The sequence below is a fragment of the Lepidochelys kempii genome, chromosome 11, assembly GCF_965140285.1.
Source record: "Lepidochelys kempii isolate rLepKem1 chromosome 11, rLepKem1.hap1, whole genome shotgun sequence".
Classification (NCBI taxonomy): Eukaryota; Metazoa; Chordata; order Testudines; family Cheloniidae; genus Lepidochelys; species Lepidochelys kempii.
Genome location: NC_136390.1, coordinates 20,494,871 through 20,509,179, shown reverse-complemented (window position 1 = coordinate 20,509,179; position 14,309 = coordinate 20,494,871). Strand labels below are relative to the sequence as shown.

General features: G+C 40.8%; 1 protein-coding gene across 2 annotated transcripts in view; it reads left to right on the top strand.

Annotated features, from left to right (window-relative positions):
• Positions 1-389: 389 nt before the first annotated feature.
• The window catches only part of NXPH2 (neurexophilin 2), an 82,290-nt gene continuing 68,370 nt past the window's right edge, over positions 390-14,309 (top strand). Inside the window, exon 1 of one of the 2 annotated variants that reach the window (XM_073304727.2) lies at positions 390-672. In XM_073304727.2, the coding sequence (XP_073160828.1) occupies positions 619-672 (54 nt within the window). In that variant the 5' untranslated portion in view covers positions 390-618. The remainder of the gene's footprint in view (positions 673-14,309) is intronic. The other variant, XR_012154158.1, reaches the window with a different exon arrangement.

Sequence of the window (14,309 nt, the reverse complement as noted above, 5' to 3'; positions counted from 1 at the left end):
CCTCCCCGGCCGCGGCTCCCCCTCCTGCCTCAGCGCCTCCCCGGCCGTGGCGCCCCTGCCCGTCCTGTCTGCCCGGCGGAGCCCGCCCCGAGCGCCGCTCCCCCGGGCACGCCCCGGCCCCGCCACCGCACTTCCCCCCTCAAGCGCGCCTGGCTCCTCCGCCCCCCCCCCCCAGACCCCGGCTCCTCACTGCCACGCCACCCCGCCCCCCCAACTCCCCGGCGGGACCCCGCGCTCCCAAGCTCCTCCCCGCCCGGCCTCGCGCAGCCCGCGAGCGGGGCGGGCAGCTGGAGAGCCGGCTGGCGTGCGCAGCGGGGACGCTGCCGCTGCGGCGGCGGCTGCTCGGCCCCCGGGGGGGCGGGGGGAGGTGACGGCCCCCCTGGATCTCAGGTCCGGTCCTGCAGCGGCGCGGCAGGGCTCTGCCGTGGCCAGTTCAGGTCGCCCCGCTGCCTGAGGAGCGGAGCGCTGCGCTGAGGATGTGTTGGGGGTTTGATTCTCCCGGTTTGCGTTTTGCTTAAGGTGATCACAGTGGTATGTCCCTGTACTCAGTCCTGCCCCCCAAAGTGGAGATGTGCAAGATCCAAGTAAGGGAAATCATCTCCTAGACTCCAAGCCAGAATGATGTACCTGCAGCCCCTGCCTCTTATTGTGGTACAGAGCTTCCTTCAGCTTGTAAGTCTGCTTCTTCTTCTTCTTCTTTTTTTTTTTTTTAAATAAATCTTTATGCTAGAAGTAACTGCAGAGCCCTTGGAAAGCTATAGCCAAGGCGCTTCTGAAAGGCGTTTGCATCTATCTCTGTGTCAAAGCAGCAGGCATTCCTTTGCAGGTTGTTATGTAGGCTAGAAATACCTGAAACCAGAGTCTTTGCAGAGGGTTTATTTAATTATCCAGGATGAGTTTAGTTTTTTGTAACCAGTTTCAGATATCCAAAGTAATGGAGCACATGCCCCTTCATCAAACATTTGTGCTCGGTGGTGATTATGCTGGATTGTGGTGCCTTTTTGCTGGGAGCATGGCATTTAACACTCTTTTTTCTCCCTGCTTGTTTCGTGCAACTTTAAGAGCAACTAAATACGAGTTCTTAACACACAATCTGTATATTCTCTCCCATTAAACTGCTGTCATGTTACTTGGGAAAGGTAATGATTGTTGTCTACCTGCATACTGTCTTTTGGAGATAAAATAGGGAGTAGACTTTAATCCAGTAAAGGCAGCCACAACTTGCAGCAAAACAACTGATTGTTACAGACCCATAAATTAAGATTCTCTTTTAAGAGTGCCATAGTTTTCTCTGTATTTTTTGTAATATTTTTCAGTAAGTTTAATTGGGATTTCAGATTTCTAAGGCCTGTATTTTAAATAATGCTCTCTAACAATAGAAGCTGTAACTGCCTGTAGGACATATCTGTGACTGTGGACATGTTGAATATCCTGAGCTACGCGGTGCTTCAGAGTACCACAATTCCACTTCTGAACCTTACTCTAGATCCACAGTTAGCATTGCGCAGTACCAATTTAGTTAACTATTTTAAGGAAGTGAATGACAAACACTGGCTTAAAATTATTATCCTTATGAACTTTTCTGTTTTCCTAACTGCATATTAAACAGTTATTGTAGAGTTTATGATTCTTTGTTGGACTCCACACAAGGATTTCTGTCCATTTGGATTCGATACAGGAACATGTGTCTGTGTAGTACTGTTTAATTATACGTTAAATGCAAAAGAATTTGAGTGACTGAAGTAGTAGGTTTCGGCAATATAGATTTAAAAAGCTGGAGCTACAAAATGAAATTAAAATGAGATGTTTATTTGAAATAGGTGTGTAAAGAGTGTAATCTTTAGCACACCTCTTTTAATGAGAAAATAAAATTGGGATATTCTTGGGATATTAGTGAAAAATAAACTGAATTTGAGGGGGGGGGGATAAAGAACCTTAAAATGAGTTTGCCAGCCTTACCTGAAAGCAAAGAAAACGTAATTTTATTTCAAAATGCCTTTTTCCAGGAGCATGTTAATTATGTGAGCAGTTATCTCTGATTTATGCTGCAAAAGTTCTGCCTCTTTTCCTAGCTGTCTTGTATCTGAAAGTTTGTCACCATAGTCAATAGGGAATGTGTAATAACCCTTGAAAGGATTATTAAACACCCTCCTTAAGAACTGGATTCTAATATTAAAGCATGAGTTGATTGATTAGTTTTTGAGGAAGCTTATGTCAAATTCTAATCCGTTTTTGGATTGTGCTTGTCTTCTAATGTTTTTTGCTTCAGCACTTTATCATGGCAATGAAGTACGGAGCTGCAGTCTTGCGATAAGGCACACATTTCTTTCACACTGCTATCCTTTTGGACAATAAAAGGCTGTTTACATTCTTCACATTCTTACAACACGGTTTCTAGCTAACCAACACACAGGGGTTAGGGATGTGAATGGAAAGCAGTAAATGGATTACAAAGTTGCTGAGGAGAAGAGAACTAAATGGAAACGCTTTTTCTTTTTCTTTTTTTACTACCAGATATCAAAGGGACTGATTAAAACTTGTCCCAACAGGCATCAGTTGTGTTCCACATTTTTTATGGATGATGATGTGAACTTACTTGCTGTGGTCTTTAAAACTGTTTAGTGTGAACGCTGATCACTTTGAAGAACCAAAATATGTTTTCTTTGATGCTACAAAAATCACATGCAGTCAATACCTGTTCTCAGATGATACAAGCTGTATAACTCTCAGAGGGGGAGTCGTGATTATTCTGCCTTTTAACTATTTACATCATAAACAATTAAAGCTTTGGAGGCACTTAGTCCTGCAATGCTTATCATGAATTTAATCAAAAATAATTTGAAACAAAGCAACAGTGTCTTAGATTGTAGGGGTAGCTTTGTGGTACCAAGTAATGCTAATATTTTAAAAAGTTGTGTTTATACTTTTGTGGTGTACTGGATTATATCAGGACATTTATTTATCATTTGCCTTCTGTTAACCAAAGTTAAGCTATAGTTTTATTGTTATTTTGTTCTAAACAGAGAATACTAAATTGAATTTTGAACACTTGGTATCTATGGTGGTATATAGATTAGATTTTTCAAAGGAATAATTGCTTCTTGGAATCTAATTAGTAGAATTTTAGCAAGCTGATATTAGTGATATTTAAATATCAATTCTTGTCTTATCTTTTTAAACCATCAAAAATAAACATAGAAAATCTTAATATACTACAAGGGGTTCCGCATTTCAGCCAATTAAGAGAAAATTACCATTTTTAGAGTTGTGATAGAGCAAAATGCTTGTAACCCAGCAAACTTTGTATAATCAACAAGCCTTCATCTCAAAATTTCTTACAGGAATTGGGATGATGATTCTTTTAGGTTAATTTCTTCTTAAGTATATAATTTTCATGTTTAATGAAAAAAAGATGCTAAAATGCAAAAAATAAATACATCAGTAAGTGTGCCATATTTCTTAAGGCATTTAGAACTAAAAATAAAAAATACACTTTATCCAGTTTCAGTTCAAAATCAGTATATGCTTTTCAAATACAAATGAAAGTCTGTATAGACGTACACACTTTTTTACACTACTTTATATATTCAAGTATATTATACAATGAGAATGCATGCCATTATATTAGATTACAGAGGTGTGCTAACTCACTTTTCTAGGAGTATCTTCAATTTATAAATCAGTTTACTCCATACATCCCTAGTCAGTATACGTCAGAATGATAATTTGTGCACAGTCAATACTGATCTGGGCAGTTATTGGCTAAATGGCAACAAGACAAAATAAAAAGCTGCTACAATATTATAACCAGTAGTTACAATTGCTTGACATTTAATATTAGTTAAGATGTTCAATTGTCATTTAATTACTCAGTGTTGCATTAGTAATTATATTTTATGAATAATGGAATCACCCCCATTAGCAGTGGAAAAGAACTAAAGTACTAGGGTCATCTACTACATCCTCCATCAATACTGGATTATTTTCTACAGTACATTTGCCAGTGTTTTGTCAAATCTAATATTAAGAGTCTGAAGAGTTAGGGCTTCCTCCGCTCTCCTTGGGAGATTATTCCCCATTCTAATAAATCTTACTGTTAGCAAGTTTTCCTGATATTTAGCCTGCTTTTTTCTTAACTTCATTGTATTTCCCCTATTTATATTTTGCTGATGAAAAATGTCATGTTATTTACATAGGTCCCTAATGTAAAATGTGGGGAACTACTTAAACAAATAAACAAAAACAAACAACGCACCTTCACTTTCTTAATTCCAGGTAATATCAATGGTCATGTATTTTTGCATTTGATTCATGGGTGCAAGTCGGATTTTCCTTTAGCTCTGTAAGAATGGGCCAGTAGTTCTTTATCTCAGTGTTTTACATTATAGAAAATTGCTAGTGCAGTGCATTGTAATGGTTCTGTAACAGGGTAGTTTAACTGCTTGTTTGTTCTTCAAATTCTACTTCCTGAAGCTTTGCAGCATAAGATTTGAAATAAATAAATAAATAAATATATATATATATCAGCACTTTCTAGTGCCTATAGTTCAAGTTATGTCAGCATTCTCATGAAACTCAATTCTAACTTAGCCATCAACTTTCTCACTTGGCAAAGAGTTGTCAAACATGCTGTTCATCTAAGAGCCACTTGTTTTATAAATACTTTTTAAAAGCAGATGAGTTATTTTTAAGTTGCTTGTGATTGTGTGTGTGCGTGCACATGCAATGGAGAAGTTTATTTAAGAACTTTTCTCTCAGTAAGACTGGTTAATGTAGCTTTGGTTTAAGGGAAAATCAGTAAGAAATTAGTCCATTTGTGTTTAATTTTTTTAAAATAGCTGAAATAGTTACCTTTATTAAAAATTAGATTTGACAAAAAATCCAAAATTCTCATAGTCTTTGTTAAAACAGACAAGTCATTGATAAGAAGGGGAAAAGAACCTTACTGGAACACTGTAATATTAGAAGAAACACAAACATCTTGAAAGTTGGCATATCAACATATATCAAAGTTTGCAATTAATAGAAGTATGTGTTGAAAAGTCTGAAATGCAGTGCTAAGGTCCCCTCAAACCTGAATTGTGTCTCCTTATCCCTGCTAACCTGGGCCTCCTCTATGTAAGGATAATTTTGCCTGAAATAATCACAGCTGGTTGATATGGCAAATCCTGTATATTTTGCATTTCAAATAGAAAACCAAGACTCTCCAGTCACCTTAAATCCTGTGGGTGAAATCCTGTTCTTATTGAATTCAGTAGGAGTTGTGCTGCTGACTTTAATAGGGCCAAGATTTCACCTTGTTTATTTTGGTGTTTTGCTTGATGCTGCAGAAAATGTAAAACCAAATCTGTCTTGGCTTAATACAGCAGAGTATAGATAGTTTAAGGAGGATGGAAAGAGACTGAAGTTTAAAAGAGACCAACTGTTGTGGGTAATAGGATTAACAAAGTTGTGAAATTTCCATTGCATGACATGAAAGATGTATATTAAGAAGGTGGAATGAGAATTATATTTCAGTTTGTATTAATGAAATATAATGGTGATACTTTGCACCTTCCACATAAGGATCTAAACATGATTTTCAAACATCGGTGATCTAGTCCTGTGTGGTAGGTAAATATTAGTCACGTTTTACATGTAGCATAACTGAGGTATAGAGAAGTTAAGGATATTGTTAAAAAAAATCACACAGCAAGACAGTGTAGAAAACTGACACCTGGGTCTCCTGATGGTGATGCCCAGGCCTAATGTATTAGATCACAACACATCTCCCATCTTCCCAAGCAAGTCACTCAACCTCTGCATCTCAGTTTCCCAATCTGTAGAATGGGGATGATAATGTTTGCCTCACAGCCCCTGCTGAAATACACAATAAATATGTGCAATAATTTTTGCTAATTACTAGTAGCCTAATTTAACGGATGGGAAAAATGGAGATAGAGAGTCGATAATAGAGACAAGATCCCATTTTTAGAAGTGACTACGGTTATGTCTACAATACAGTAAAAGACCTGCGGCTGGCCCAGGTCAGTTGACTCAGGCTTGCGGGGCTTGGGTTAGAGGGCTATAAAATTGTAGCATAGATGTTTGGGCTTGGGCTGGAGCCTGAATGTCTACACTACAGTTTTATAGCCTCTCAGCCTGAGACCCACTAGCCTGAGTCAACTGACCTGGACCAGCTCTGGCTGTGCCGTGAGTCTTTTATCGCAGTGTAGATGTACCCGTAGGCACTTAGGAACCTAAGTCTTGTTGAAAGTAAATGGGACCTATGACTTAGGGCAAGATTTTTAAATGTATTTTGCTACCTAGAGATATAGCCAGAGAGATTTTATAAAGCACTTAAATAGGTGCCTAACTCTACCTAGATGCTTAAAGCTCTGTAGGCACCTGTCTGTATCTTTAGGCACCAAAATACCTTTGAAAATCTGTCCCTAAACAGCTAGGTCCCACTGACTTTCTCCTAAGTCACTTAGGTGCTCTTGAAAATTTTACTCTAAATGCTTGGCAGGGGTTTGGCAGCAGGAGATGCTGTGGTCTAGTGGCTTGGACGTGGGCCTAGAACTCATGAGATCCAGGCACTATTTCTGGTAACATTTATTCATGCATCATGAGCCCCTTAGACATAATAGGAAGTTGGTGCATACAGATTTTAAAATTGTGTCTAAATACTCATATATACTGAACACCAAGCCATAAAGGCTCCAGATAAGTCAGTATCTCTACTAGTTGAACAACAAGCTTTTTAAAAGATTTTTATTGTTGTTTTTATCAATATTACATGCTGACAAGATAAACTTTTATGGCTGCAGTTCAACTATCTTGGTCCATCAGATCAATAATACACATTTTTAAACAATTCCTTGTGTGTATGTATTTACAGCATAGATCTTAACATCTCAAGAATCATTAGGATATAGAGGGTCATTAAACTAACATTTTACATTTTCTTAAATATATTTTCACAGACCATTTTTTAAAAAAAGTCTTAGATTTGTATTTACACACTAGATGGGACCATTAAAGTCAATTATACCAATTCATTCTTGAGTACTTGTGAGAAGCATTGCCCTTTTCTTTTTTGCCAATCTAAGCTTCTTGATTTTAAGTATTGGTAAAAGTAAAGGCACTTCTACTGAACAGATACGGGGCAGGCTTCTTCCAGGTGCACGGGATGTATTTTTACATATCTTTTTATTTCTGTCTATCAAATTGCCATGTGGCCAAATTCTGCTACAGCGATGAGGTGTTTGCCTGGGAATTTCTAGTGGACCAATAAGTGGGAGATGTAAAAAAGAGGAGAAGGTTTGAAAGTTATCATCCCAACGTGGCCAACATATATCAAACATAGGTTTGACTTCAAACATCATATTCTCCTTCAACTCTTCTTCTCCTGAGTTCAAAGCCAAAGTGACCTATTTATGTTTTAGAATATTTCCCAAAATTCCTAAATTATGTCCTTTAGTTGTCTTTACATTTAATTTATACTCTCTTGATTTCCAATGAAGTCTAGTAGCTTAAATTACTGTCGAGCATCTTTAGGAAATTTATAGAATCATGCAACTTAAAGAAAAAGACCTGTTAGGTTATCTAATCTATACCCCTGACAGCACCGGATTGGTTCCTATGGTATATTTTCTATCATGGTGTCTAGTCTAATTTTTAATAACTCATGCAACATAGCTTTCACCACTTTCATTAGAAACCTATCCCAGTTCCACAATTTAACGGATCATACCATTTGCAAGTTTTAGTCTACCTTTTAGATATTTAGTCTACTTTTTTCTAATTTCATCTCATTGCTTTGTTCCACCCTGAATCATGCAAACAATTTCTCACCCTCTTTTGACCTTTATTTCAAGCACTGTTGTTATTTATATTGTAGTAGCACCCAAAATGCGCTAGACTCTGTGCAGATGTAACCCTTCTGCCAGAGTCGGCAGCAACAACGGCCAGGTTCAGTATATCGGAGTTTCTCAAAACAATGCAAAACAGAACCGGCTTGAGCACCCACCCAGTGATCTGGGAAAACTAACCACCACCTTTAACAGATCCTGGGTACCCAGGCCCGCCGACAGCAATTCTGGGTCCCAGGGCAGAACAGTCAATAGGCCCCCACACATGCACAAGCCGCGCGGATGCGGTCTGCCCAACATTTGGGCAGTGCTGCACCTGCGCTGGCTGGTGCCCAGCAAGCTGCTGGTTGCACTGCTGAGCGCACTCTTCCAGCACGGCCAGGGCTTCCACATGCCCGCCCAGTAGGGTTGCCAACTTTCTAATTACGCAAACCCAAAGACCCTTGCCCCGCTCCCTACTCCACCGCTTCCCTGAGGCCACGCCCTGTTCTGCCTCTTCTCAGACACCCCGCCCCCTGCTCACTCATCCCCCATCCCTCTGTTGCTTGCTGTCCCCCACCTTCACTCACTTTCACCAGGCTGGGGCAGGGGGCTGGGGTACAGGAGTGGTTGAGGGGTTCTGCTCTGGGAGGGAGTTTGGGTGCAGTAGGGAGTTTGGGTGTGGGAAGGGGTTCGGGGTCGGGCTCTGGGAGGGAGTTTGGCTGCGGGCTCTAGGCTGGGGCAGAGGGTTGGGGTGCAGGAGGTGGTCAGGGGGTCAGCGCATACATCGGGCAGCTCCTGAAAGTGACCAGCACACCCTCTGGCAGCGGCTCCTAGGCAGAGGGCCCTGGGGGTCTCCGTGTGCCGCTGTCCACAGGCACCACCCCGCAGCTCCCACTGGCCACAGTTCCCAGCCAATGGGAGCTGTGGAGTCGGCACTGGGGACAGAGGTCCCCCCAGGGGCTGTAGGGCCGTTCTGGCCGCTTCCAGAAGCAGTGCGGAGTGAGTACGGGCAGGAAGCCTGCCTTAGCTCTGCAGTGCTGCCAGTGGCGGCCAGGAGGCCCAGGGCCCTTTTACATCGCCCTGAGCCCTTGGCAATTACCCCCTTCCCCTCCTCGGCGGACCTGTGGGTACCTCTAAGAGGCAATACTTTCCCCCTTGCAAGCACCAAGTCTGTGTATAACAAAAGAAAACTTTTAACAGGGAAAGGAAACCAAGCATTAATTTGTGAAAACAACACAACCATGGTTCAAATGCATGTGACCACAAGCAAACACCCAACCCACAGTACATATGGGCAATGTCCTTTGCCTCATTTTCTCACCCTGCAGTGTGAAAGTCCAACAAATGAATGTCCCTTTAACATGTCACTCCCCTTTCCTTTCACTATACCCCATTGATAGTTGGTTGTCCTTAGTCAGCAAAGACCCAGAGCTCAAAGGTGGGTTCACCTTCCACCCTGGAAGTGGGGGTGCAGGTGTAGGGGGGCGCGCACGCAATGCCTCTGCTGCTGCTGAGCCACTCTGCAATTGGCTTATTGCAGCTGCAAACTCTGCTGCTGGTTGCTTGCCGCTGCTCTTTGCTGCTCACTACCGCTTCTGTGATGCCATGTGCTGAGGTTCCACCACTAAGGGCTTGGCTACACTTACATTTTATAGCGCTCTAACTTGCTGGCTCTGGGGTGTGAAAAATCACCCCCCTCCCCTGAGTGCAGCCAGTCAGAGCGCTTTAAAGCGCTAGTGTAAACAGGCTCCCAGCGCTCAGAGCAAATCCCCTCATGGAGGTGGATTACCAGGAATGCTGGGAGACCTCTCTCCCAGCACTCATGGGTGACCACACTCGCACTTCAAAGCGCTGCCCCAGGAGCACTCCCGCGACAGCACTTTGAAGTTTCCAGTGTAGCCATGCCCTCAGCCCAGCTCTCGGTGATTTCACTGTGTAGCAGGGAACCTCGCTGCTAGCATAGCCTCCACATTGCCTTTTTCTGCAACACTGTCCACACACAAGGTCAAAGGCTTAGCCCCTAGATCTGCTATCAGTGATTCAGCTCTGATAATCACTGAACAGAAACATTGGACTCTCAGCTGAATTTAATTAGCTCTGTCTGTAAACACTGGGGAGAAGAGCAGGTCAGATTGTGTCTAGGACTGTTTAAGCAAAGTCTATAAAGGTGGATAGAAACAACTATCCCTATCTCCTTAACTGGGCGTTGGCATCCCTACCTCTGCTTTGCAAGTGAGATTTCAGCTAGGGTGACCCCCCTCAGTCAAGACATACCAAGTAAAGTTTTGCTGTCCTTTACTCATGCAATAAGAATAATATTTCATTATCCCAGCCTTAAATGCAAAAATGAATGTTAACCCCAAACCAGCCAGAATTGATTACTTTGGCAACGTAGCTCCATCTGCGGAGTACCTAGGCAGAGTAGGTGTGTCTATGCAAATACAGTCCACTTCTGAAGTCTTTTTCTCCCAGTTCATCACTAGATACCAGGGGAGAGCTCACTTAGACTCTGCTTACTCAGACATAATCATGTTCTGAAAGGCATGCCATCAAAGGCTCTGATCCTGCAAGGAGCTCTGTGTGGGTGGATATTCTGTGCCTATGTAGTCCATTGCAATAAACACAGAGCTTCTTGCAGGACTGGGCCTAAAAAATCCAAAACAAATGAAGGGTGGAAGAGAGAGAGAGAACATTATGGAAGTGTTAGTCACAGATCCATAGTTAACAATGAATTGAGTTTTGCACATAAAGTAAGAGTTCAAGTACTTTTATGTACAAAGGTATCTATTGTTTATCCTTCCTAGAATTACAGCACTTTTGAGTATAGAATACAGTTTGAGAATTTACAAGTAATTAGTTAGATTTAGAATTAATTTTAAAAGGATCTTTCTGCTTCACCTCTACAAGCCCAGAGCGGTAGCATACTATCTGTAGGAGAATGGAGCCACACTGCCCTGGAGGAGGCTGACTTCCTCACTATATCTGGATCTGTGGTGTTAGGGGAAGTTATCCAGGCCAGTGAACACTGTGCCACCCCCTCTTGACAAATGTCCATTAACTTAATATGCTACTGTTTAACGCTACCTGTTTATAATCCAGTTTCTAGTTCATGTGATACTTTTCATATACTGTTTGAATTTACTTTTCTAGTAGAATTTGATGAGATGCTGAATCATTGGGTTTCCTAAAGCCAAGCTGTATTACAGCTACAGTGCATTCAAAACAACCCAAATGTTTTGATGTCATATTTTGAAGACAAAAAAATGTCATGGTTGAGAGTACATAGCAGTAATTTAGAGTAAAATACACTGTAGGAAGTTTGTAATTATTCCAAAATCAAGCACTAGAAACCCAGAAAGTTCAGAGTTATGGTTACACTTCAACAAAATTGAAATATTCTAAGCTATGGAAATGCACAGCAAAGGCACTCAAACAATCTTAAGTCTGCCTCTTAGTGACACCATGAAGAGAAAAATATGGAAAAAAACAAACTAAGCGTCTTTAAATATCCATTTAATCTTATGTGGGACCACAGATACTAAAATGCCTTAATTATATGTTTATGCATAGCATCACGACAGGGCAGAGTTAAGGTTGTTTGAGTGCTTTAACCGTGCATTTCCAAACCCCAACATGTTCTACATTTTTTTAAAGTGTAACCTTAATTCTTAATATCCTGGCTTTCTAATGCTTGGTTTTGGGATAATTACAACAGTTCTGTAATGTATCTTACTCTAAATTACTGATATGTCCTCTCAATCCCCATCTTAATTTTTCCCTCTTGGAATGTCCTTGTTTTTTTAAGAAAACTCTTAAAAATTTCATACACAGACACTAAGTAAGAAACTCAAAGACAATGGTGCTTGTGATATTTCTGAGTTGAAGATGTGATGTAGCAACCTTAAAACTTTTTTTTTTAAGGGCAGATATTCCAGAACATCATTTCAGCTGCTTTGTGCTGCTCCGTACTGATGAATCTGGCCGCTAGTTTGCAATTTACATAGAGGGTTACAGGGCTGTGCTATGGAGACTGGCACCATGTGAAAGGATGGGTAGGAGAAGCCCAGTTCATGAATTTCAATGTTTCTGCACTTTAAAATCAGCCCTTCTATTCCTGCCTCAGTTTCCCCAGCAATACTGCTACAGTGCTCAGTAGAACTGAGGCAGCAAAACCATGGGGAGCATTTCAGCCACTTTGTATGTGGTCAAACTCAGCTTGTGGAGAGAGGCTATCCAGTGAACCCTTTTAGTGTGTGAATCCCAGGTACACTTGGATGTTGCTTTCATTTATTTGCCCAGTTTGTTAATCAACTATAAGGATGCAGAAAACTTTCTGGCTTGTTTTCTACACAAAGGGTTTTTTTTACAAAAACCTCTTAGTGAGGCTATCCCCTATTGAGGCAAAAGTCCCATTGGCTTAAATGTGGATTTTGTTTTGTTCTGCGGTTTTGTTTAGCACTCAGCCAAGCATTCCAAAAACGCGGATGCCATAGAGATTGCACTATTTGTGTATACAGTATTTTTTTCTTCTGACACCTTCTCCCTGTCAAGGTCTCCTTGCTGTAGCAATGAGCTCTGGTGTGTAAAATTCACATCAAGACCAAACAGTACAGCAAGCTGCGCTTCCACTGCAGTGCACACATTAGCATTTTGGGGGCAGAGAAAGTTGGTTTTTTTGCCTCTCAAAACCCAGCTTTAGTTACAGCAAAAATACTACTGCTGACAGATTTTCCCACCAAGTTCCAAAAACAGTTAAATCCATTTTCATGTAATTCTTTCCCAATTTTTTTGTATTTTCCACTAGTTCAACTGTGAAAACTGAATGCACAATTGAAAGTGCACAAATCAAAATCAGCTTAAAATAATACTCATACATTTTGATTGTGTGTAATTATTATAGCTTTCAAAAATAAAATCTGTTTCCCCCGTTAGGACAGGAAAGCAAATTCACCAGTGTGCATCCATCTCCCAGCCCATTCTATTTAAAATAAAATGTGTTAGAAAGGAACACCAGTAAATATATGGGGGGAAAAGAAAAAAATTGACGTGTTTCATACTCAAATCCATTTTATTATACTAATTTCTTAAACCTTTTATGCAGATTTTCATGATGTGATATCCATTATCAGCAATGGAGAGCCTGAAATTGTTATGACTAGGGAATTTAAACCTGGTATCTTATTTAGGGATACTCTAGTATTTTGGAAGGGGAGTGGCTCTGTTACTATATACTTGCTTATTTTACTCAAGACTCATTTTATTGTTTTTAATCATCGCAATGTTCTATGTTGTTAACCATCAGGAAAAGAGAGAGAGAAATTCTGATGTAACCCACATAATAATCATGAAGATCAAGAATACTAGTGTACTGTTAAATTCAGCCTTTGATAACATTTTAATGCAATTCTAAATGAATGTAATAGTTTAATTTTTTGGTGGAGTAAAAAGATTAATGTGGTGAAAGCTACATATATAATAGTCAATATCTTAGTTTGGGTTTGATGGATTGGGTTGTCTTGTCCAGTTCAGACTCGCTACTAGATTTTTTAATTGGTGTTAATAAAGCTGATAACTGAGGAGACAACTTTAAATGGTATGTGAATTTTAAATATATAGTCCCCTGGGTGCAAACCAGTATCTGCTTTAATTAAACTCTCCTTTAATAATGGTTTAGATTTGGACCCAGACTTAACCAAAAAGTGGAATAGTCAGATCTGGGGTTTTGGTTCAGGCACATCTTCAACATAATATTCATTGGAAGAGGAATATAAGAACCTCTAATGGCATAACAAAGTACACACACGTAAATGGGCAAAATACCAAACAATTTACTGTTGAACTGTTCAATGAGTAGTTCAGTCAGTTGCGGAATAACATCCTCATATCACTGGTGCATGTTCTGCTCATAAGTCATTGAAATGCTAAGCCTGTCTTTTTATGTTCTCTCCTATACGCCCTGAGACATGAAAGCATGAATATTTTCATCAGTGAAAAAATGTCTCCCATTTCCCATTGTGACACAGAGGATGTGGCCTGGCCAAAAAGATCTGGCTGCTGCTACTGCTTTGGTGCCCTGGGCAACTGGGTGTAAAGTAGAGACCACACTGATTTATGCTGGGGACACCTTTACCCCGAGCCTTGGGCTGTGCTGATGCTGACGCAGTTCAGGATCTGGGCAAAGAGGTTTGTCACGTGCAAGACTTGTCTCTGAAGTGTATGGCGAATTCACTTAGGAGTGGATGGAGAGAGTGGTAGTGGTGACTTTTAATTACATTTTTATACCGTCAAAAGCTCTAGCGTAGATGCAGTTACACTGTCACAAGAATGCTTTTGTTGTTATGGCTTATTTTGTCCAGGGAACTGGTATAAGGTGTACTGGGAAAAAGCAGTCTTTTGCTGGTATAGTAGTATAGGCAGGTTTGTGAAGCAGGACCCAGGGAAGGAAGCGCTGGTAGATACCTTCCCTGAATGCAG